General features: G+C 48.0%; 1 protein-coding gene across 1 annotated transcript in view; it reads left to right on the forward strand.

Moving 5' to 3' along the window:
• The window catches only part of LOC119951772 (zinc finger protein 729-like), a 112,614-nt gene that overhangs the window by 24,070 nt on the left and 64,372 nt on the right, over positions 1 to 24,172 (forward strand). Inside the window, exon 4 of the mRNA XM_038775111.1 lies at positions 22,535 to 23,872. Within this exon, the coding sequence (XP_038631039.1) occupies positions 22,535 to 23,872 (1,338 nt within the window). The remainder of the gene's footprint in view (positions 1 to 22,534; positions 23,873 to 24,172) is intronic.

The raw sequence follows: 24,172 nt of genomic DNA on the forward strand, positions 1-24,172 counted from the left end.
GAAGGGATTTTGTGATTCATCGTACCTGCTGAGACAGCAACAAGTTCACAAGTGATTACGGGGGTTGGATTCTGCTGTTATTGTTTCTGCTTCAATTACACCCAGGACTGCATTTTGTTCATTCTGTGAGTCGGTAAATGGGGAGGATCCGAGGGTTTCTTTCTGCTGGACTGGCCGGTCACACAACATTTGCTCTCGTCGGCTGACGCTCTTTGAGCCTTGTTGCGAATACCTGGTTTCATATTTCATAAGGACCACAGAGTAAAAGGATGTTTCGCAAGTGAGAAGATATTCAGTTTGCATTTCTGTTTGGATCCTCCAAAATCCTGCCACATTGCCATGAAGATGGGCCGTGATGGTTACATGGGTTTTTTCATTTAATTTATCTGGGTGTTGCTCACAGAAGAACGCCATCAGGGAATGAGGGGCAAGTTGTCTAAGGTGGACTGGGAAACTGATGGGAGACATCGAATAGCTAATAATTAAGGAATTATTACATATTCACCAGGGGCTCACTCTCTCTCTCTCTCTCTCGATTTCTTTGTGGTATACAGAAGAAGGATCAGTGTGTACATACATACACGGTTGTTCTTTCTCTCACATAATTCACAGTGGTGGTTGTGGTTTCCTATTTTCCGTTCCCCACTGTTTATTTTTGTTCCGGCTGTTGCTCCGGCCTACCCCCCTTTTTCCCTTTTCCTGCCCCCCGCCCACGTTTCTCAGCTTCTTTTGTTGGGCATGGTTGGGTTTCATGTCTCCCTGCCCCCCCCTCCCCCTCATTCCCCTATCCCACTACCCCCCCTTCCTTACTGTGTCATGACTGTCTTCTCCTGTTCTTTGTCTTCCAAGTCCAAGCTATTAGCTGCAAACAAGTCTCGGAACAGTTGGCTGAATGGCTCCCACATTTTGTGGAAGCTCTCTTCTGACCCTCAGATGGCAAACTTAATTTTTTCCATTTGGAGAAATTCCGAGAGGTTGGACAGCCAGTCTGCAGCTTTGGGTGGTGCTGCTGACCGCCAGCCGAGCAGGATTCTCCAGTGAGCGATTAGAGAGGCAAAGACAAGGGCGCGGCCCTCCTCCCCAGGAATAGATCTGGCTGGTCTGATACCCCGAAGACTGCCACTCTCAGGCATGGCTCCACCCTCATCCCCACCACTTTGGACATTGCCTCAAAAAGGGCTGTCCAGACCCAGCAAGTCTGAGGCAAGACCAGAACATGTGGGGTGTGGTTGGCTGGACCTCCTTGGCACCGTTCACATCTATCCTCCACCTCCGGGAAGAAGCTGCTCATTTGGGTTCTGGTTAAGTGGGCTCTTTGTAAAACATTGAGTTGCATTCGGCTTCGCCTTACGCATGTGGAGGGGGAGCTGACCCTGTGCAGTGCTTCGCTCCATCGTCCCCACTGTATTTCAAATGCTACGTCCTCCTCCCACTTCTCCCTTGTCTCGTCCAGTTGGGTATTGCCCCCCCACCCCCCCTTTAGCAGTCGCCCGTACATGTCACCACAGTTCCCTTTCCCTAGGCTGTCCACGTCCAGCAGGTCCTCTAGCAGTGACTATCGTGGTGGTCGTGGAAACGTCCATGTTTCCCTTCATAGGAAGTTTTTCAGTTGTAGGTACCTAAGTTCATCACCCCCTGTCAGCTGGAATCTTTCAGTCAGTTGTTCGAGCGTTGTTAGCCTGTTGTTAGTGTAAAAGTCCTTAACTGTCAGTGTCACCCCGTCCTGTCTCCACCTATTGAAGGAGGAGTCCATGGTCGTCGGCGTGATCCTGTGGTTGTTGCAGATGGGGGCTTTATCGGACATCTCAGTTAGCCTGAAATGCTGTCGCAGTTGGTTCCATGACTGGAGAGCTGCTGCCACCACTGGGCTAGTTGAGTATTTATTAGGTGGGGGTGGGAGTGCCGCAGTGGCTCGGGCCTGGAGGGAGGTCCCTCTGTAGGATCCCCTCCTCCATAAGCACCCACTCAGCTTCTAGCTCCTTTATCCACCCCTTTACTCTCCGCGGTTTCTGCCCAGTTTGGGAGGGCTAGACCCCCCCCATGGATCTCGTTCTCTCTTTGGGATCCTTGTGTTCTTCCCACCCCACACAAACACCATAATCAGTTTGTCCAGTGAGTTGAAAAAGGCCTTGGGGATGTAGATCGGGATGGATCTAAACAGGAAGAGGAACCTGGGCAGTACATTCATTTTGATTGTCTGCACCCTCCCTGCCAGGGTGAGTGGGAGTGTGTTCCATCTCTGCAGGTCCTGTTATACTTCCTCCGTCAGGCTGGTCAGGTTCCACTTGTGGATCCCAGTCCAGTGATGAGCGATTTGGATCCCCAGGTAGTGGAATTTGTGCCGGGCCTGTTTAAACGGCAGCCACTCCAGCTCTGCTCCTCCCCCTTGCGGATTCACCGGGAAGATCCCGCTTTTGCTCAGGTTAAATTTTTTGCCCAAAAAGGTTCCAAACTCTTTCAAAAGCCCCATAATTCCTCCCATGCTGCTTTGCGGGTCTGAGACGTAGACGAGCAGATCATCTGCATAGAGCAAAGCTCTGTGTCTCCTCTCCGGATCCCTTTCCACTTCTTTGCCACCCTCAGCGCGATCTCGAGTGGTTTGATCGCCAGGGCAAACAGCAGCGGGGACAATGGGCATACCTGCCTTGTGCCTCTGTACAGTTGGAAGTACTTAGAGCTGCTGGTGGATAACCCTCCTGCCTCTGAGTTCCAAAGGTTCTGGGTTCATTTCTCAATCAGGACTGGAGAACAAAACCCACGGCTGCCCTCTAGTACAGTGCTGATGGAATGCTGCTCTTTTGCAGGTGCCATCTTCCAAATGATGTGTGAAACTGTGGTCCCATTTTCCTCCTTTGGTGAATATAAAATATCCCACATCATTCTTTCTGAAGAAGAGCAGGGAAGTTAACCTCGGTGTCCTGGTCAATATATATCCCTCAATCAACATCACTAAAACAGATCATTATTATCCTCTTGCTGTTTGTGGGATTTTGTTAACTGTCAATAGGTTGTCGGAAGATTACACACAGATACAGACAGGTTAAGTGAGTTGGCAACAATTTGCAGATGGAATATAATGTGGGGAAATTTGACTATGTTCACTTTGGCAAGAAGAATAGAGAAACACAATTCTATTTAAATGGAGAGAGATTTCAATACTCAGTGTTACAGAGGGATCTGGGTGTCCTGGTGCAGGAATCACAAAATGTTAATATGAACGTACATTAAGTGATTAAGAAAACAACTGAAACATTAGTGTTTCCCACAAGGGGAATGAAAGTTACAGCTGTGCAGGGCCTTGTTGAGACCACATCTGGAATATTGTGCACTATTTCTTCACTTTGTTTGAAACACAAAAATTGAATTGTGTTAGCAGCAGTTCAGAGAAGGTTCACTCGATTCATTCTCAGGATGAAGTCCTTCTCTTATGCAGAAAGGTGGAACATGTTAGGACCTTAGCCACTGGAGTTCAGAGGAAGGAGAGGTAATATTATAGAAACATTTACAATCCTGAGGTGATTTAATAGGGTGGAAATTAGGTGGATGTTTCCAAATATGAGAGAGACTAGAACCAGGGAACACAGTTTATCAATATGAGGTCCACCATTCAGATGGAGATTGAGGAGAATATGTTTCTCACAGAGGGTGTTAAGTCTGTGAAATGTTCTTCATCGGAGTGCAGTGGGGCTGGATCATTAAATATATTCAGGGCAGAGTTAGACAGATTATTGACAAAGGAGACAAGGGTTATGGGGGTGAGACAGGAAAGTGGAGTTGAGATCTCAGCCAGATTAGTGATGATCTTACAGAATTGGGCAGCAGGTTTAAAGAGCTGAATGGCATACCCCTGTTCCTATGTTCCTATCTTGTTTTGTCTAAATTTGCTGCCACGTTTCCTACACAACAGTGACTACACTTCAGAAAGTACATAATTGGCTGGAAAGTGCATCGAGAAATCCAGTGGCCCTGAAAGCTGTTATCCAAGTCTAAAGCTACGTTAGAGTATCTGACACTTAAAGGGAGATGCTATTGAAGATATTTCATCACCGAGCTTATGTACAGTACAAAATATTAATTACACAAATGTGTCAATGAGGTGAAGTCCAACAGCCAATTATGATAAAGTGGCTGACTCCAACTATTCTCCATGGAATCACCACTCTTTTTAGTGACTACAATGTACTGACATCACCAAACCTAAACACGTAGAGCTTCCATACTCATCGATTCCCAAACGGACTGAATGTGCCCTACACCCACAAGTGGGGAGTCACAGGAACAGGGTACAGAGGAGCCAAAGAGAAACCATTTGGGTCCAGAACATTGTAAATATCCTTTTACTCTGGCTGTCTTTGAGCCTCAACTCATTTTCTGTTCTTTATAACCATGTTCAGTTTCATTAATAAACTTTTATCAGGAAAAATCTTTGATTTTTGTTGACTTTTCTTGATTAGACTGATGCACATTAAGGATAGCGGATAAGAGGGGTTGACAGGCTCTTTAACAGAAAGTGAGTCCCTCTAAGGCAGTGTTTTTCAAACGTTTTTACCCAGTACCCATTTTTGCCAACCGGTTGATCTTCGTGACCCACATCGGCTGAACTTTACGACCGATGTCGGCCGATCTTTGCGAGCCACGTCGGCTGACCTATGTGACTCTCAGTGGCCGACCTTCGCGACCCACCATTTTCACTGACCTTTAATGTGACAGGTGAGACTGCTTGGTCCTCATGATCTCACTTGCTTTGTTATTCAATGTTGCATTCCTGATAATGACATCAGCTGATTATTTAAGATATCACTGCATCCGTTGAAAAAATTGAAGACATTTATCCTCAAACTCGCCACGTTTCGTCATCAAATGTCTTTGAAGTTTTGAGGGTTTTAAACTTTCATTTCCCAGTGCTTCCCTGCATATAACACACTTTGAATCCTGATTTGCAGTGGGACAATAAATAACACATACATCAAGTAATCATCTTTATGCTGCTTTGTTCCTGTTCGCAGCTTCTTCTTCATGGATTGTTCACCAGAGGCCCTGGAGCTCAAAATGTAGGAATCACTCTCGTGCGCCCAGAGCACGTGATGTCAGTGTGGCCTGCTGTCTGCCACCACTCCAGACAGAAGACTCCAGCCATTTAAAAAAAATTCTGCTCCTGGGTCAGCGCACTGACATCAGGAGGCCGGGTTCTACCCCGTTGGGCTCTGGGCCTGCACACTGCTGAGGGGGCACCTATGCGGGGAACAGCCGGCATTCTAAAAGCCGGTTGCACCGTTGAGCACCAATTCCCGTGATCCGGAACGCCATGGCATGACCCTCCCGATACCCGCCCAGGACCCACCCACAGGTCGTGCCGCTGGATTTGAAAATGACTGCTCCAAGGTAATTGGCAAAGGAGCCAGTCGGGTAGATGAGATTTTATTTTTTGACACAGCGAGCTGTTCTGATCTGCCTGATAGCTGATTCAATAGTATCTTTCCAAAGGGTAAACACGTGAAAGGTAAGAATTTGCAGGGCTGTGGGGAAAAGAGCAGAGCAGTTGGATGAATCAGTGAGTCCTTCCAAAGAGATAGCAGGGGCATGATGGGCCAAATAGTCTCATCCCGCACCCTGTGAATCTGAGCCTCCTGCTTTTGTGCAGGTTAAAAGGGACAGATTTCATTGCAACCTCTTCCCTGTTTATGTATTTAAAGAGACGGGTTTCTCTTTCGCTCTGAGTGACCGATATAACAATTGGTTGGAACCCATTTCCCAGTCAGTCCTCCAGCATCTTCCTGTCTCTCTATTAGTGCAATGCCCATGGCAGTTTCCCAACTGGGGCACAGGCCCCGTTATTCTCAGCTAAATTCAGCCCCCAGCTCTGTCTCCTGGCTGTCATTGACACGAGCAATAGAGACGGGAAGCCAAAACTTGTGGCTCTAAACATACACTTCAACATTTGTCAACCAAATCCATGTTATTTATGCTGAGGTTTCTATTATTACCGTTCCACCCCTTTTTATGTTACATTGATGTACTTTAGGGAAAGTGGGTGAGAGGGGAGACAAAGGGTGGGAGTTTTAACGGGTAACTTTCCCTTTCGAATTTTGCATTGTCGATCGTGTCAGCCGTGACTCAGTGGGCAGCTCTCTCACCTCTGAGTCAGAAGATTGTGGATTCAAATCCCAGTCCAGGGACACGAGGACAAGAATCACATCCAACATTCCTGGTCCCAGCCCTGAGGGAGTCTGCACTGTCAGAACAGCTTTCTTTCAAATAAGATGTTAAACTGAGGCCCTGTCTTCTCCTCACAAAGAACAAAGAAAATTACAGCACAGGAACAGGCCCTTCGGCCCTCCCAGCCTGCGCCGATCCAGATCGTTTATCTAAACCTGCCTCCTATTTTCCACGGTCTACTTCCCTCTGTTCCCGCCCATTCATATACCTGTCTAGATGCTTCTTAAATGATGCTATCGTGCCCGCCTCTACCACCTCCGCTGGTAAAGCGTTCCAGGCACCCACCACCCTCTGCGTAAAAAACTTTCCACGCACATCTCCATTAAACTTTCCCCCTCTCACTTTGAAATCGTGACCCCTTGTAACTGACACCCCCACTCTTGGGAAAAGCTTGTTGCTATCCACCCTGTCCATACCTCTCATAATTTTGTGGACCTCAATCAGGTCCCCCCTCAACCTCCGTCTTTCCAACGAAAACAATCCTAATCTACTCAACCTTTCTTCATAGCTAGCACCTTCCATACCAGGCAACATCCTGGTGAACCTCCTCTGCACCCTCTCCAAGGTATCCACATCCTTCTGGTAATGTGGCGACCATTTACACCAGGTGGGTGTAAAGGTTCCCACAGCCACTATTTTGAAGAAGAGCAGAGGTCTTGGTCAATATTTACCCCTCAATCAACATCACTAAAAACAGATCATCTGCTCATTATCACATTGCTGTGTTTGGGATCTTGCTGTGTGTAAATTGGTTACTGCATTTCCGACATTCAACAGTGACTACACTTCAAAGGTACTTCATTGGCTGTAAAGCACTTTGCGACGCCCTGTGGTTGTGAAAGGCGCTATAGAAATGCAAGTTTTTAAATTGAAGATTTCTGTTATCTGATCTTGTTCTCTCGAACTTAATTGATTTCAGCCGCGTCCAACTTATCATTTCATAAATTCACTTTGGTTCAGACAAGGCAATTGAGACAAAGATAGAATTCTCTCAAAAGTTAATTCAAAGAAACTTTAAGACATTGACTTGGGTGATTAGTCTGTTGAAGCGTAACCCTCTCTGGCTCCTTCTTTGACAGTAATTCTTCTGGAATTCAGCCTCGGGAGTCTGGCTCATTCTTTGACAGTAATTTCCTTGGAACTCGGCCTCGGGAATCTTCAGTACTTGGCCAGCAAGGAAGACCTTCAGAACTTCTACTTTTATCCCCAAAGTAACCATTACCTCACGTCAGAGTTGGGCCTGTTGTAACATGGCCATTGGTCAATTTGGTCACTGGATTAATTTAGTTACTGACACCACCTTCTCTCATTGTCTCAGACAGGAATACAATAGAACTGTTTCATACTATCCCTTTATCTGATTCTATACAATCCCTTATTCAGTTTAAAATGTTGAGGCTAATCAGAGCTTGAAGGTCTCTCTTGCCAGTACATTTATCCTCACTGCACATTCTTTACAGACACAGCAATTAAGCTTTTACATTTTTATAGCAAATAAAACTTAGTCTCTTACTATAACTACTGATTCATTATTGATTATTTAATTGTCACTCAATTAAGGCTCATTACTTAATCAGTCATCTGTTACTGACTGGCAGCTAATTAATACAGTAATCTTTAATTAATACATTTGGTTAATACAATATCCACTGGTTGAAACAGACTGTTTTATTGAAGACAATCACTTTCTTTCTTACTAACTTTGATTGGATTGAACAATGAGTCTTAGACTTGAGCCAGACTTTGGCTGGATGTGAGACCCTGTAGCTTCACAAAATTCTGGAACAATTTGTTATTTAAACAATTTCGACTCATTCAGCAGTTTTGAGAAACAGTTTGGTTTATACAGAATACATTTTTAAAATAAAGGTCCAGTCAGGTTTCAAAGTTTAACATGGCTTCCTTGACCTTGTTACTTATAACAGTGAAGATGACGAGTGATTGATTTAAAAAAATAAATATTATTAATGAGGCATACCCAGAATTTCTGACATTACAACTGTGACTACACTTCAAAAGTACTTCAAATGGTGTAAAAAGCTTTAGGAAATTATGTGGTCATGAAAGGTGTTATAGAAATAAATAAAGCATCCCTTGAGTGCAGAAGGAGGCCATTCAGCCCATCGAGTCGGCACGAACCCTTCAAAAGAGCACTCTACCCATATCCACTCACCCACAACCCCATAACCTAACCTGCACATCCCTGGACACTGAGGGGCAATTTATCAGTGCCAATCCCACTAACCCATACATCTTAGGACAGTGGGAGGAAACCAGGGCACTCAGTGGAAACCCACAAAGACACAGTGAGAACGTACAAACCACACACAGACAGTGACCAAGGCCAGAATTGAACATGGGTCCCTGGTGCTGTGAGGCAACAGTGCTAACCGAACAGGCGCTGGAATGTGGCGACTAGGGGCTTTTCACAGTAACTTCATTGAAGCCTACTCGTGACAATAAGCTATTTTCATTTCATTTCATTTTAACTACTATGCCATTGTGCCACTGTAACAAATGTAATTTATTTTTAGAACTAGTTTCCAAACTTGGTTATATCACACTTGGTCCACTCACCAAGATCACTCATAAAGACTGAGACTTGATTTTATGTAACAACCATGCCTTTCACTGCATTTCAAATACCCTGTGAAAATCCAAACACAGGATCTCATTGAAGTATTTGGTTTAAAACAGAATGACTTGTTGTGATTTGGGATTCACTGCCTGACAATGGTACAGGAAGTAAATTCTACTGTAACTTTCAAAAGGGAACTGGACAGATTCTGCAGGAAAATAAACTTGCAGGGTGATGGGACCAATTAGATTGTTCATTCAAAGAGCTAGCATGGTGGGATTAATGGCCTCCTTCTTTGCCCTTTGATTCTCATTTACATTTGAAGAAAATCTTAGACTTGAACCAGAGTTTGGCAGTATTTGGGAAATACCTGAAATCCACTTCCTACCGGGGGGTAGAAGCGGAGATGATGGAATGTTTTCCAAAGGATATTGGATGGGCTTTTGAGGGAAATAAACCAACAGGGAATACGGGAATGGAACAGGGCAATCCTTTGATCAATAGAAATCTGCAAGTTGTGAATCTTTGGAATTCTCCACCCCAGAGGGTTGTGGGAGCTCAGTCATTGAGTGTGTTTAAAGCAGAAACTGACAAATTTCTAAATACCAATAACACAAAGGGATATAGGGATAGTGTGGGGAAAAAGGCATTGAAGTGGATGATCAGCCATGATTGCATTGAATGGTGGAGCAGGCCCGACGGGCTGAATGGCCAACGCCTGCTCCTATGTTCCAATGATACAAAGATGCGAGAAACACCCAGATAAATGAGACAAAAGAACCATGTAACCACCATAGCCCATCTTCATGGCAACATGGCTACTTTGGGAACTAAACATCATCCAACATGCAAACACCTTTTCATTCTGTGCCCCTCGTCAAACTTGGAAACAGGTAATCGCAACGAGCCTCAAAAATGGTCAGCCCACCGGAGGCAGAGGTGTTTGACCGGCCAGTCCAGCAGAAAGAAACCCTCCAATCATCACCATGCACCAGATGTCAGAATGAACAAAATGCAGTCCTGGATGTCAGTGAGAGCAGAAACAATAACTACGGAGCCAACATCTGGAATTTATTGTGAACTTGTTGTAGTCACAACAGGTGTGATGAATCACAAAACCCCTCACCACATTGAGAGCAGATGAATGGTCTCCCCCCAGAATCAACGCGCTCGTGTCTCTGGATCATTGAATGTCTCCCCAGCTCAGAGCAGGTGAATGGCTTCTTCCAGGTGTGAACTCGCTAGTGTTCCTCCAGGGTGTATGAATTCTCTCACTCAGAGCAGGTTAACGCCTTCTCCCCTGTGTGAACTCGCTGGTGTCTCTTCAGGCTGGATAACTGAGTGAATCCCTTCCCACACTGAGAGCAGATGAACGGCTTCTCCCCAGTGTGAACTCGGTGGTGTATCCGCAGTTCGGATGATTGAGTGAATCCCTTCTCACACTGAGAACAGGTGAACGGCCTCTCCCCAGTGTGAACTCGCTGGTGTCTCAGCAGGCTCGATGAAGTAATGAATCCTTTCTCACACTGAGAGCAGGTGAACGGCCTCTTCCCAGTGTGAACTCGCTGGTGTGACTGCAGGCTGGATAACTGAGTGAATCCCTTCTCACACTGAGAGCAGGTGAACGGCTTCTCCGCAGTGTGAACTCGCTGGTGTGTCCGCAGATCAGATGATTGAGTGAATCCCATCTCACACTGAGAGCAGGTGAACGGCCTCTCCCCAGTGTGAACTAGCTGGTGTCTCCGCAGGTTGGATAACTGAGTGAATCTCTTCCCACACACAGAGCAAGTGAACGGCCTCTCCCTGGTGTGAACTCGCTGGTGTGTCCGCAGGTGGGATGATTGAGTGAATCCCTTCCCACACTGAGAGCAGGTGAATGGCCTCTCCCCAGTGTGAACCCGCTGGTGTTTCTGCAGGGTGGATAACTGAATGAATCCCTTCCCACACACAGAGCAAGGTGAACGGCCTCTCCCCAGTGTGACTACGCCGATGAGCTTCCAGTGAAGATGGAACCCTGAATCCCTTCCCACAGTCCCCACATTTCCACCGTTTCGCCAGGGTGGCGGTGTCCTCGTGTCTCTCTAGGTTGGACAATCAGTTGAAGCCTCGTCCACACACAGAACACGTGTACGGTGTCTCCCCGCTGTGAATGGTGTGATGATTTTTCAGTCTGTGTAACTGGTTCAAAGCTCTTTCCACAGTCAGTGCTCTGGAACACTCTCACTCAGGTGTGTGTGTCTCGGTGCTTTTCCAGTCACACTGATGTTTTGAAGAGAAAAGACAAACATTTCTCCTTCTAGATTCAAAGTCCGGTGATATTCAGTTCCAAGGAATTGAGAGACTCAGTCAGATTGAGACGTGATGTTTGAGATTTCTGTCTGTAATTCCTCTTATAATTTCCTGTAAAAACAATTTACAAAAGTTACTTTTCTTCTCCTCATTTTGGCGAAGGTATCCTGAGGGTAACGACAGTCTGGTCGTGGGGTTAATCCTCCGGGTCCTCAGTCTAATTGAGGAATGTCCCCATGGATCTATTGTGCTGGTGATTCATTTGTGTATTTTGTTATTATGGGAGGGTTTATGTGTTGTTGACTTTATCCTACTCTGGTACAGACCGGGCTTTTATCCGTGAAAGGAGCAGTTTGGGGAAACTTTGGTGCCTCTGGTGTAAAGAGAGTTGGAGGAGAGGGTAATGACGCACACCCGATTGTGGTGTGAAAATCTGTTCCTGTTCTCTCTGTCGCCTCACTAATGGCAGCAGTTAATCTGCAAATTTTCTCAGGGAATGTACGGGGATCCATCACCCTATCAGAAGGAAAAAGATCCTCTCCTTTCTTAAGGAGAAAGTCGACAGAGCTTTATTACAGGAACCCCATCTGGATTATGAGGAACACTTTAAATTGAGGCGGGACTGGTTGGGGCAGTTTTTTTCACCTCTTTTTCATCCAGTAACAGGGTTGTAGCGATGCTTATTATACACTATCCAAGCAGTCAGGGTAACCCTGCCGATTACAATGTGCATGTCAATTTCCTTTGTGCCGATCCCCCCATCTCCCGTCCCTCCCCTCCGCCCCCTTCACTCGTCGTTTCTGGGTCCTTTCCTGGGCCCTTCACTGTACAATGGGAGTTATCTGTTATTTACAAGTGGACGCTGCCCTCCCTTCCCCCCCATTGATGGGCCTCCCCCACTTCCATCCTGCGCACTCCCTGTCCTGTTTTAAACCTTCCCTAGGGGGGTTTCCTCTTCTTGTGTTTTTATTCTCGGCTCTCTGGTCTCTGTGTCGGTTGGTTCCTGGTTCTCCCTCCTTGTCCCATTAGCCCCTCCCCCCCTTTTCCTGCCTGCTCCCTGTGATCCCGTTGGCTCCCATGCGCCCACCTCCCCCCCCAGTGTTCCATTGGCCGCTGGCATCAAACAGGTCCTGGAACAAGTTGGTGAATGGTCTCCATACTTTGTGGGAACCATCCTCTGACCCTTGGACGGCGAACCTTTCCTGGGTTTCGTCAAGTAAGGAGCGCATCCTCATTAGTTGTCCGTACAGGTCCCCACAGTTTCCCTTCCCCAGACTGTCTGCATCCAGTAACTCCTCTTGCATTGTGCTTCTCAGGGTTCCTGGGTATGATGGTGTCTCCTTGTGGAGAAAGTTTTTGACCTGGAGCTCATCCCTGTTTGGTAGGTCCAGTCTCTCCGTCAGCTCCTCTAAGGTCGCTAGTCTATTTCCCGTGTAAATGTCCCTGACCATCAGTGTTCCCCCGTCCTGTCTCCACCTCTTGAAGGTGGCGGCAAGAATGGCTGGTGCAAACCTATGGTTGCCACAGATGGGGGCCATGATGGACACATCGGTCAGACTGAAATGCTGCCACATCTGGTTCCAGGTTCTCAGGTCACTACCACCACTGGATTGGAGTGTTTTGCTGCCGGGGATGGGAGTGCAACCATGACGAGGGCCCGGAGGGTCGTTCCTGTACACGAGGACTCGTCCATCATCACCCATTCTGTTTCCGGGTCCTTTACCCATCTCCTCACTCTTTCGGCCGTGGCTGCCCAGTGAATTGCAAATTCAGGAGGGCCGGGCCTCCCATGTTTCTTCTCCATTGTAGTACTGTTTTAGGGATTTTTCAATTCTTGCCCCTCCGCACAAACGCCACAATCATCTTGTCTATTGAATGGAAAAAGGCCTTGGGGATGCAGATCGGTAAGGATCCAAACAGGAAGAGGAACCTGGGTAGTACGTTTATCTTGATCGTCTGCATCCTCCCCGCCAGGGAAAGCAGGAGTCCATCCCATCTCTGTGGGTCGTTTCTGACTTCCTCTGCCAGATTGGTCAGCTTCCACTTGTGGATCCGTGTCTACTCGTGGGAAACCTGGATCTCCAGGTAGCGGAATTTGTTTTGGGCTATTTTAACTGGGAGGCCCTCCAGCTCTGCCCCTCCCCCTCACCGGGAAATCTTTGTCTTTGCCCAGGTTGAGTTTGTAGCCCGAGAAGATTCCGAACACTCTCCGGGGAGGGAGGGGTGTCTCGGAGGTGTACAGTCCCCGCTAGAAGGCCTCGTTTGCTTGGTTGACCTTTTTTGGTTGGGCTACGGGACGGCTATGGTTGGGCAGCACGGTAGCTCAGTGGTCAGCATTTTTGCTTCACAGCTCCAGGGTCCCAGGTTCGATTCCCGGTTTGGGTCACTGTCTGTGTGGAGTCTGCACATTCTCCCCATGTCTGCGTGGGTTTCCTCTGGGAGCTCCGGTTTCCTCCCACAAGTCGCGAAAGGCACACTGTTAGGTGAATTGGTCATTCTGAATTCTCCCTCAGTGAACCCGAACAGGCGCTGGAGTGTGGTGACTGTGGGTTTTTCACAGTAACTTCATTGCAGTGTTAATGTAAGCCTACATGTGACAATAATAAAGATTATTATTACACCAGTCTGCCTCTGTTATCCTTTACCTGGGCTATTTCCCTCGTGGCTGCCTTCTTTCTCAGCTAGTGAGCCAGCAGGCGGCTAGCCCTCTCCGTGATCATATAGATCCCCCGTGTCTGGCGGAGCTGGTGCACTGCCTTCCTGGTGGATAGCAGGTGAAAGTTCTTTTGCAGCTTCTTCCTCTCCAGCAGAAGCTCCCTGGTCAGGGCCTCGGAGTATCGTCTGTCAACCTCCAGAATGGAGTTGATCAGTTACTGCCTAACCGCTCTCTCTTCCCTATCTCTACCAGCCCTTTGGCGATTATTTCTCCCCTAATCACAGCTTTCAGTGCCTCCCAGAACGTGGAAGGTGAGACTTCCTCGTTCTGGTTGTTAGTGATGTACTTGCCGATGGCCGGTGATGTTTTCTGGCAGAAGACCTTGTCGGCCAAGAGGGTCGTGTCCAACCTCCATGTGGGGCATTGGGCTTGGCCCGTCTCCAACCTCACATCCATGTAATGTGGAGCGTGGTCTGAGATTACAATCATGGATTATTCCGCTCTTGCTATTTCTGGAAGCACCGATTTCCCCACAACAAAGAAGCCGATGCGAGTGTAGACCTTGTGTACTGGTGAGAAGAACGAGAATTCCTTCTCATCCGGGTGCAAGAATCGCCAGGGATCCGCTGCCCCAGTCTGCTCCATGAACAGCCAGGGATCCACTGCCCCCGTCTGCTCCATGAACCGCCAGGGATCCACTGCCCCCGTCTGCTCCATGAACCGCCAGGGATCCACTGCCCCCGTCTGCTCCATGAACTGCCAGGGATCCACTGCCCCCATATGCTCCATGAACCGCCAGGGATCCACTGCCCCCGTCTGCTCCATGAACTGCCAGGAATCCACTGCCCCCGTCTACTCCATGAACCGCCAGGGATCCACTGCCCCCAGCTGCTGCATGAACTTTCCCAGTTCCCTCGCCATGCCTGTCGTTTTCCCTGTTCTGGGACTGATCTGTCAGTCAATGGATCCTGTTAACAGTTGTAAAGTTCCCCTCTCATGAACAGGCCGTATCCCCCCACTTCCATCTTCCCCCCACCCCACCGTATCCCCCTAGCTTATATCCCCCCACCCCACCGTATCCCCTCTCTTCTATTTCCCCCCACCCTACTGTATCCCCCCTCTTCTATTCTCCCCACACCTCACCGTATCCCTCTCCTCTATCTGCCCCCCCTCTCCCAGATGCTCTCTTCCCAGTGGGAGATGTGCCGTGGTCCCGCTCTCTCCCGTACTTCCTGGCACTAGCTTTCCCGCTGGTGTGTGGCCCCCCCACCCAGGATCGATCTGACCCCCTCCCTACACCCGCTCTGCTTGTGTCCCTGCTGTCTCCTCCTCACCCTCTCCTGCGCTCTGCTGCCCTCGCCCCCTCCCTCCTATCCGCTGGCTCCCCTGTTCATTGTGAGGTGACGCAGTCGGAGTGACTTGTGAACCCTGTCGATCTCTGACGGTTTCGGGGAAGCTGTCCCTCCCAATCAGGTTGCTCAGCATTTGGGCCACGTAGTCGATTGGGTCCCTGCCCTCGATCCCCTCTGGCAGGCCCACTATCCGAATGTTCTGCCTCCTTGACCGATTCTACTGGTCCTCGACCTTTTCCAGCTCTCGAACTGTGCTGCCCTGGGCTTCCAGTTTCCTCCACATGCCATTGAGCACCATCTGCATGGCGGCTAGCACCTCCGCCAGCTTGACCGTCACCCTTATCTCAGCCTTAATGTCATCCTTCATTGCGTTTAGTTCCTTGGTTAGGAACATCCTCCATCCATTGCCTGGTCGGGGGGGGGGGGGGCTTGTTTTCTGGGTGGCCGGTCTCCCTCTGTCGGGAAGGCTGGAGACCCCTCGCCTCGTGGGCCCGCCGACCCGCTTTTTTTCGCCGCTCCTGTCCGTTGCTGCAGTTTCTATGACCCTGCAGCCTTTCCAGCTGTTGCTTCCTGGCATTTGTTGTCCGCACTATTGCTGAGGGTGAGGGGATGTTCAAGTCTGATTTTGCGGCTAAATTCGGCCGACAGTGCCTATTTTTCTGTTGGATGGAGGAGAGCCACCTGATGTGTGACTACTCAGCACATCCCCGTCACAAGTTCCCTCTCTTTTGAATGTTGACTTGAAACTGCGATCTTATGTTTTGGCGATAATCCTTCCGACAATCGTGCGGGAGGACCAGACTGGGTTTATACGGGGAAGATTTTCCAGTAACAATGTTGGAAGGCTACTGAATGTGATTCAGGCTTTTCAGAAATATCCATTGGCGGGCAGCACGGTGGCATAGTGGTTAGCATTGCTGTCTACGGCACTAAGGACCCGGGTTCGAATCCCAGCCCTGGGTCACTGTCTGTGTGAGTTTGCACATTCTCCCCGTGTCTGCGTGGGTTTCACCCCCAAAACCCAAAGATGTGCAGGATAGGCGGATTGGCCATGCTAAAGTGCCCCTTAATTCGAAAAAATAATTGGGTACTCTAAATTTAAAAAAAAGAAATATCCATTGGATGGGCTGCTGATCTCCTTCGATGCAGAGAAAGCTTTTGCTCGAGTTGAGTGGAATTATCTGGTGTATCCGCTGCGAGGCTTCGGGTTGGGTGAGGATTATATTGAGTGGATTCAATTGTTATATCACAGACCAGCAACGGCGATGCTCACCAATGGTTTAAGGGTGTCGAATTTTCAGCTTCAGAGAGTGACTAGACAGGGCTGCCCTCTGTCCTCCTGGCTGTTTGCGTTGGCCACTGAGCCTTGCCAGAGGATATTAGATTGGATCCTCTGATATTAGGACTGGGGGGTGGGGTGAGGCAGCACAAGATCACTCTGTGTGTAGATGACGGGCTGCAGTTTGTGTTGAACCCAGTGTTTCCTAGAGTAGTGGATAGATTTTTTAAAAGTATTTTCATTCAGATTTTAACATTTACAACACATAACATTACAAAGTAAAACCAACACAAAACCCCTAAACCCACCCCCAACTCCCAAACCAACCTCCGCACCTTACTCCCTTCCTTCCCACCGAGCAGTTGATGGTAACCAGCTCCTTGAGATTTTAGAACATAGAATCCCTACGGTGCAGAAGGAGGCCATTCAGCCCATCAAGTCTGCACCGGCTCTTTGAAAGAGCACCCGACATAAGCCCATGTCTCCACCCTATCCCTGTAACCCATTAAACCACCTACCCTTTAATGTAAGCCTACAAAGCCTCCGTCACCCTGCTCCAACCCCAGACCTACTCTGTTTGCCGCCCAATAATAGTATAACCGGTTCAGCAGGGCCCAGCCCCCTGACTGTCGCCCTCTCTGAATCACCGCCTTCCTAATCCTTGCCACCTTATCTGCCCACACAAACGATTATGCAACCTATCCACCCCCAGAAAGAACAATTTTGGCAAAAAGACAATTCGGCACTGAGATAAAAATAAAAACCACAGCAAAATGTTCATCTTCACCAGCTGCACCCAATTGTGGATAAATTTAGTGACTTCTCTGGTTAGAAGATGAATTTTACTCAATCAGAGGCCATGATGGTGGGGGGAGGGGGTGTTGAAGGGTAAGCCCCCCTCCTCTTGCTAAGTTCCCAATCAGATGCTCTCCTCTTGGGATTTAAATATCTGGGAATGTCAATGGCCCCCCTTTCAGACAGCTATATGGGGCTAACGTTCCACAGCTGATGGTGACTATTAGGTGGGACCTTGCCCGGTGGTTGGCTCTTCCGATTTCATGCTGAGGGAGGATCGCCTTCATTAAAATGCATGTATTGCCCAGACTGTTGTACCCTCTGCAGATGCTGCCTATACTGCTGTCAACCAGTCATTAAGGAAATTAATGGAATGATTAGTACATTTATCTGGAACAAAAATAAACCTCACCTCAAGTTTGTTAAGCTCTAATCACCAGGAGCTAAGGGAGGGTTGGATCTCCCGAATATCTGGCTTTATCAATTGGCCTCTCATCTTCAGTTCATACAGAATTTGGTCAGGATAGGCCCAACATCCATCAGGCTCGATACGGAAGCAGGCCAGCCAGTTCTCCCTCTATCCAAAACTGGCATAGGCTGATTACGGAATATATCCCATTGGGATTTTTAATGCCTGTACTTCATTCTATGTCTGATGCACTTGTTAAATTATGAGACCCCTGTCTCAAATACATGTGCTCCAATCTGACTGACTTGCTCCTCTCGGGCTTTCCATCAGTTAATTCAATTCAACTAAGCCCAGAGTAGGGCACAGTGAGGCACAGTGGTTAGCACTGCTGCCACACAGAGCCAGGGACCCAAGTTTGATTCCTTGAGTGGCTGTCTGTGTGGAGATGCGCATTCTCCCTGTGTCTGCGCCGGTTTCCTCCCACAGCCCAAAGATGTGCAGGTTAAGTGGATTGGTCATACTAAATTGCCCCTTAGTGCCCAAAGGTGTTAGGTGGGTTGACGATGATCAATGCACCGGATTATGGAGAGAGGGTGGGGAGTGTGCCTCGGTGAGTGCTTTTTCTAAGGGTCAGTGCAGACTTGAAGAAGTGAATGGCCTCCTTCTGCACTATAGAGATTCTGTGTCATCTATGTTATTTTAATTTGACGATGCTGTTAGTCTGTTTTGTAATATTTTGTGGTGTGCATTGTTATCCTTCTGTTTTTATATAATCTTACCCTCTTTCCCCACTCACTATGTTAACCTGTTAACTGGTTGTTCAATTGATCTGGCATTTCATATAGCGGCTCTGGTCCCTAAAATATCCTGCTGCAAATTAATTCTGCAATCTGTTGCTTGTATTTTGCTGGCAATATCTCTTGTTCCGCTCTGTGACCAGTTTCCACCATTTTTTCTGTTACTCTGTTGCATTCTTTGTTTTAAAAAATAGTAAATAAAGGAAATATTAAAAAATTAAAAATCTGTCCAACTCATCCTTGAATATATTCAGTGAAACCCCCCTCCCCTCGCCGACTCCACTGGTTCCTGTGATGAGAAATCAATAGACGAGCAACCCTCTGTGGGAAGAGGTGACTGGAAATAGCGACAGGACAATATTACACAACCAGAAATAATAATAAATGTATTTTATTACAGAACCATAAATATATCTAATCTGTACCATTTAAAAATACCGGTCATATCTCTGTCTGATATTAATTTACTGTCCCTTAAATGTCAACCATCTCCTGGGGAAACCAGCCCTTTAATTGTGAACATTAGGAGAGAGACCATCCTTTTAGCCAGACAAATAAATGTGTCAAGCTGAGGGAGCAAAGGATGTCAATGTCTTTAAGAGAGAGAGAGAGAGAGAGACAGATACCTGGGCCAAGCTTTGCAGAGTCTGCACCCTCCCTGGATTCACTTCCTTTCTCTTCAGTTGCTGCAAGTGACCAATTGAAGGTGAGAATGAGAAAAGAAAGTGTTTTACTCACAGATGTTGGAGACAGTAGTTTTTTTTCCTTCACTTCCGCTGTGACATCACAATGGAGCCCTGCCTGAATCAGCCAATAGGAATTACTGTATTCCGCGCTGTCGTCACCAGGTTCCAGTGCGCAGGCCCGGCGCTCACCGCCCCACCCGTTGTTACTCCCGACCCTGAACAAGGCAGAAAAAAACCCGACAACAGAACCTCCTCGAGACAAGGTTTCCAGGCAACCGGCTGACGGCCAGAGCGAGAAGCCAATCGACGATCTCCCCTTGCCCACGACTGCACATGTCCAAGGGAGAGGGGAAGCTGCGCATGTGCAACGGATAGCCCGCCTCCTGACCGTTTTTCCTGAGCTATTGACCAATGGGAAGAGTTGGATGACCGGAAGGACTCTGGTCCTCCAGCTAATCAGCGCGCGCTTTGTGTGACTGCTGGATTGAACTTCACAAGTTCCTCCTGTCTCCAACATCTGTGAGTAAAATACTTTCTTTTCTCCCCCTTTCCATTTCTTTTCTCATTCTCACCTTGAATTCGGTCACTTGCAGCAACTGAAGGGAAAGGAAGTGAATTCGTACTTGGCACAAAAAAATTATCGATTCTAGTATGACATTCATGTAGGGCTGGAAAGAAGTTTAAATCTCCGCCCCACGGGTGCAAAGTTCTCCAAACATCCACATAACCCACCTCCTCACAAGCTGAGGCCAACGCCCGAGCTTGAAGCGTTGTTTTGGGTGTTGGGGGGTGTTCCTGGTAACTGGGAGCTTATCTACCAAAGGATTTAAGTGGCAGTTGAAGTCGCCAACCACAAAAATGTTAGTTGAAGCTAACTTTGCGAAATCCACAAAACCCTTCGTCATTAACTCCAGGAGCAATTCGGGGATCCATAAACATTCATTATTGAAACATCTCCATGCACCGAACCACTAATGATCACATATCCACCTCCTTTGTCCTAGTGCAGTTTCAACTTTAAAAAAGATATTTTTATTAATAAAGATTGCCACACCTCTGCTACTCGATTGGGAAAAAAAGGCAAAAAAAAACCTGCCTCGCCCAATCCTGCCACAATTTTCAGTATTCCTCATCACAGAATCCCTGCAGTGCAGAGGAGGCCATTCGGCCCATCAAGTCTGCACCTGCCTTTGAAAGAGCACTCTACTTAAATCCATGCCTCCAGCCTATCTGAATCACCGAGTATTCCGACCCAACCTTTTTGAACACGATGGGGCAATTTAGCATGCCAAATCCACCTAATCTGCACATTTTTGGACTGTGGGAGGAAACCGGAGATCCCGTAGGAAACCCACACAGACACTGGGAGAAGGTGCAAACTCCACACAGCCAGTCACCCGAGGCTGGAATTGAACCTGGGTCCCTGGAGTTGTGAGGCAGTAGTGCGAACAACCGTGCTACCGTTTTGACCTCAGTTGAGTTTAATCTAGATGCGTTTCCTGGAAGAAAGCTATGTCGACTTTCTCCTTAAGAAAGGAGACAATCATTTTCCTTCTGATAGGGTGATGGATGCCCCGTACATTCCCTGAGAAAATTTGAAGATTAACTGCCGCCATTAGTTAGGCGACAGAGAGAACAGGAACAGATTTTCACACCACAATCAAGTGTGCGCCATTACCCGCTCCTCCAACTCACTTTACACCAGAGGCACCAAAGTTTCCCCAAACTGCTCCTTTCACAGATAAAAGCCCTGTCTGTACCAGAGTAGGATAAAGTCAACAACACATAAACCCTCCCATAATAACAAAATACACAAATGAATCACCAGCACAATAGATCCAAGGGGACATTCCTCAATAAGACTGAGAACCCCGAGGATTAACCCCATGGCCAGACTGTCGTTACCCTCAGGATACCTTCTCCAAAATGAGAAGAAGAAAAGAAGGGCCAACAAGGGAATGGGGATCGAACGTCCCTCCCACATTTTAGACCCACCCGTGAAGACCTGCATCCACCACCACCCACCCTTCGGCAATGGCACCACTCGGTTCTGCCATGATTAACGCTCGGATAATTGAAGAAAGATGATGGATAATAAGCAAACGGTATATCAACCATAACTGAGATAAGATAATATGAGTCCCTGTAACACTCAAGGAGAAGAAGACATTCAATCGGTGCTCACAGAATAACAAATCCCTTCAACAGGATAAAAGATAAAATATTCAGACAACAACACCATGATAGGGAAAGAGTCCGGATTAGAGCCTGAGTTAGTCTGAGCTGCAAACCATCCCTCCAAATCCTTGCCCTTCATGGATTTAACAAAGGCCAAGGCAGTAGTTGGATTATTGAAAGACTAGACGGACTTGTCAGGTACAATCTTCGGGTCACAGGATAAAGTGTGACATAATTCACTCCCTCAGCCTTGAGATCCCTTCGAACTTCACCCAGGCTTCACATCCAGCTTGAGAAAATGTGGCAGCCGGTCCTCAAAGAACCTAACGGGAGCCTTACCCTCCACACCTTCTGGCAGGCCGACGACTCGGATGTTCTTTCTCTGACCCTTGGTTCTCCAAGTTCTCCAGGACCTCCCCACGCCATTCAAAGATTTAATTCTTGCCTCCGCCGAGGAGGCATCTTGCTCAGTGTTCAGGATTCTCTCCTCCGGATCATTGAACCCCTTCATGGTGTTTTACGGCTCGGCCTCATGAGCTCACAGATATTGAGTCAGCACACTCAGCCTCTGGTCAATAACACGGAGAATGTCGGTGAGATAGATCGGCCAATGATCCCACAGAATAGACGAGCAGGCTCGATGGGCCGAATGGCCAACTGCAGCTCGTATTTGTTATGTTCTCTGTGTCCAGGACAGGAAGCAGTGAGCAGGGATCTGTCAATCAGCCTGAATCAGCACCTTCAGGAGAATTAGGAGGGTGAATATTAGATACAGCAGAGTGAGAATGGAGGGAGAGTGTGTGGGATGGAGATTTACAGCTTTTGGGGAATGAGAGAGGAAAGAATGTTCCAGAGAATCTCGAATTGTCTGTTCTGAATTTCTATCCTGTACTGACAGAGATGTCTATTATAAATTGTTTTCACAGGATATTAGAAGAGGAGAAATTACAGACAGAAATTTCAACCGTCACGTCTCAATCTGACTGAGTCTCTCAGTTCCTTCGAACTGAATATCATCAGACTTTGATTCGAGAAGGAGAAATGTTTGTCTGTTCTGTCGGCTTCAAAAGATTTTAAACATCAGTGTGACTGGAAAAGCATCGAGAGACACACACCCGAGTGAGAGTGTTCCAGAGCACTGACTGTGGAAAGAGCTTTAACCAGTTACACAACCTGAAAAATCATCACACCATTCACAGTGGAGAGAGACTGTACACGTGTTCTGTGTGTGGATGAGGCTTCAACTGATCGTCAAACCTGGAGAGACACAAGGACACCCCCACCCTGGAGAAACCGTGGAAATGTGGGGACTGTGGGAAGGGATACAGGGCTCCATCTCAGCTGGAAGCTCATCGGCGCAGTCACACTGGGGAGAGGCCGTTTACCTGCTCTCAGTGTGAGAAGGGATTCGCTCAGTTATCCAGCCTGCAGAATCACCAGCGAGTTCACACTGGGGAGAGGCCGTTCACCTGCTCTCAGTGTGAGAAGGGATTCACACGGTTATCCAACCTGCGGATACACCAACGAGTTCACACTGGGGAGAGGCCGTTCACCTGCTCTCAGTGTGAGAAGGGATTCGCTCAATTATCCACCCTGCGGATACACCAGCGAGTTCACACCAGGGAGAGGCCATTCACCTGCGCTCAGTGTGGGAAGGGATTCACTCAGTTACCCAACCTGCGGATACACCAGCGAGTTCACACTGGGGAGAGGCCGTTCACTTGCTCTCAGTGTGAGAAGGGATTCAGTCAGTTATCCAGCCTGCGGTCACACCAGCGAGTTCACACTGGGGAGAGGCCGTTCACCTGCTCTCCGTGTGGGAAGGGATTCGCTCGGTTATCCACCCTGCGGATACACCAACGAGTTCATACTGGGGAGAGGCCGTTCACCTGCTCTCAGTGTGGGAAGGGATTCACTCAGTTATCCAGCCTGCAGACACACCAGCAAGTTCACACTGGGGAGAAGCCGTTCACATGCTCACAATGCGAGAACGGATTCACTCAGTTATCCAGCCTCCAGAAACACCAGCGAGTTCACATTGGGGAGAGGCCGTTCACCTGCTCTCAGTGTGGGAAGGGATTCACTCAGTTATCCACCCTGCGGATACACCAACGAGTTCACACTGGGGAGAGGCCGTTCACCTGCTCTCAGTGTGGGAAGGGATTCACTCAGTTACCCAACCTGCGGATACACCAGCGAGTTCACACTGGGGAGAGGCCGTTCACTTGCTCTCAGTGTGAGAAGGGATTCAGTCAGTTATCCAGCCTGCGGTCACACCAGCGAGTTCACACTGGGGAGAGGCCGTTCACCTGCTCTCCGTGTGGGAAGGGATTCGCTCGGTTATCCAACCTGCAGATACACCAACGAGTTCATACTGGGGAGAGGCCGTTCACCTGCTCTCAGTGTGGGAAGGGATTCACTCAGTTATCCAGCCTGCAGACACACCAGCGAGTTCACACTGGGGAGAAGCCGTTCACATGCTCACAATGCGAGAAGGGATTCACTCAGTTATCCAGCCTGCAGAAACACCAGCGAGTTCACACTGGGGAGAGGCCGTTCACCTGCTCTCAGTGTGGGAAGGGATTCACTCAGTTATCCAGCCTGCAGACACACCAGCAAGTTCACACTGGGGGAAAAGCCGTTCACTTGCTCTCAGTGTGAGAAGGGATTCTGTGTTTCCTCGTCCCTGCAAAGACACCAACAAGTTCACAATTGATCACAGTGATGGATTCTGCTGTTATTGTTTCTGCTTCAATTACATACAGGACTGCATTTCGTTCTCTCTTCTCTTTCTCCCTCAGGGAATCTGAAACAGGAAAAGGGATGCAACCGTGGCGAACAAGAAAATTAAAAATCCATTAGATCAAAGGAAGAGGCTCATGAAGTGGCAAAAGTAAGTGTAAGCTTAAGGATTGGCAATTTGTTTTCGAATTCAGC

The sequence above is a fragment of the Scyliorhinus canicula genome, chromosome 17 (genome assembly GCF_902713615.1).
Source record: "Scyliorhinus canicula chromosome 17, sScyCan1.1, whole genome shotgun sequence".
NCBI lineage: Eukaryota > Metazoa > Chordata > Chondrichthyes > Carcharhiniformes > Scyliorhinidae > Scyliorhinus > Scyliorhinus canicula.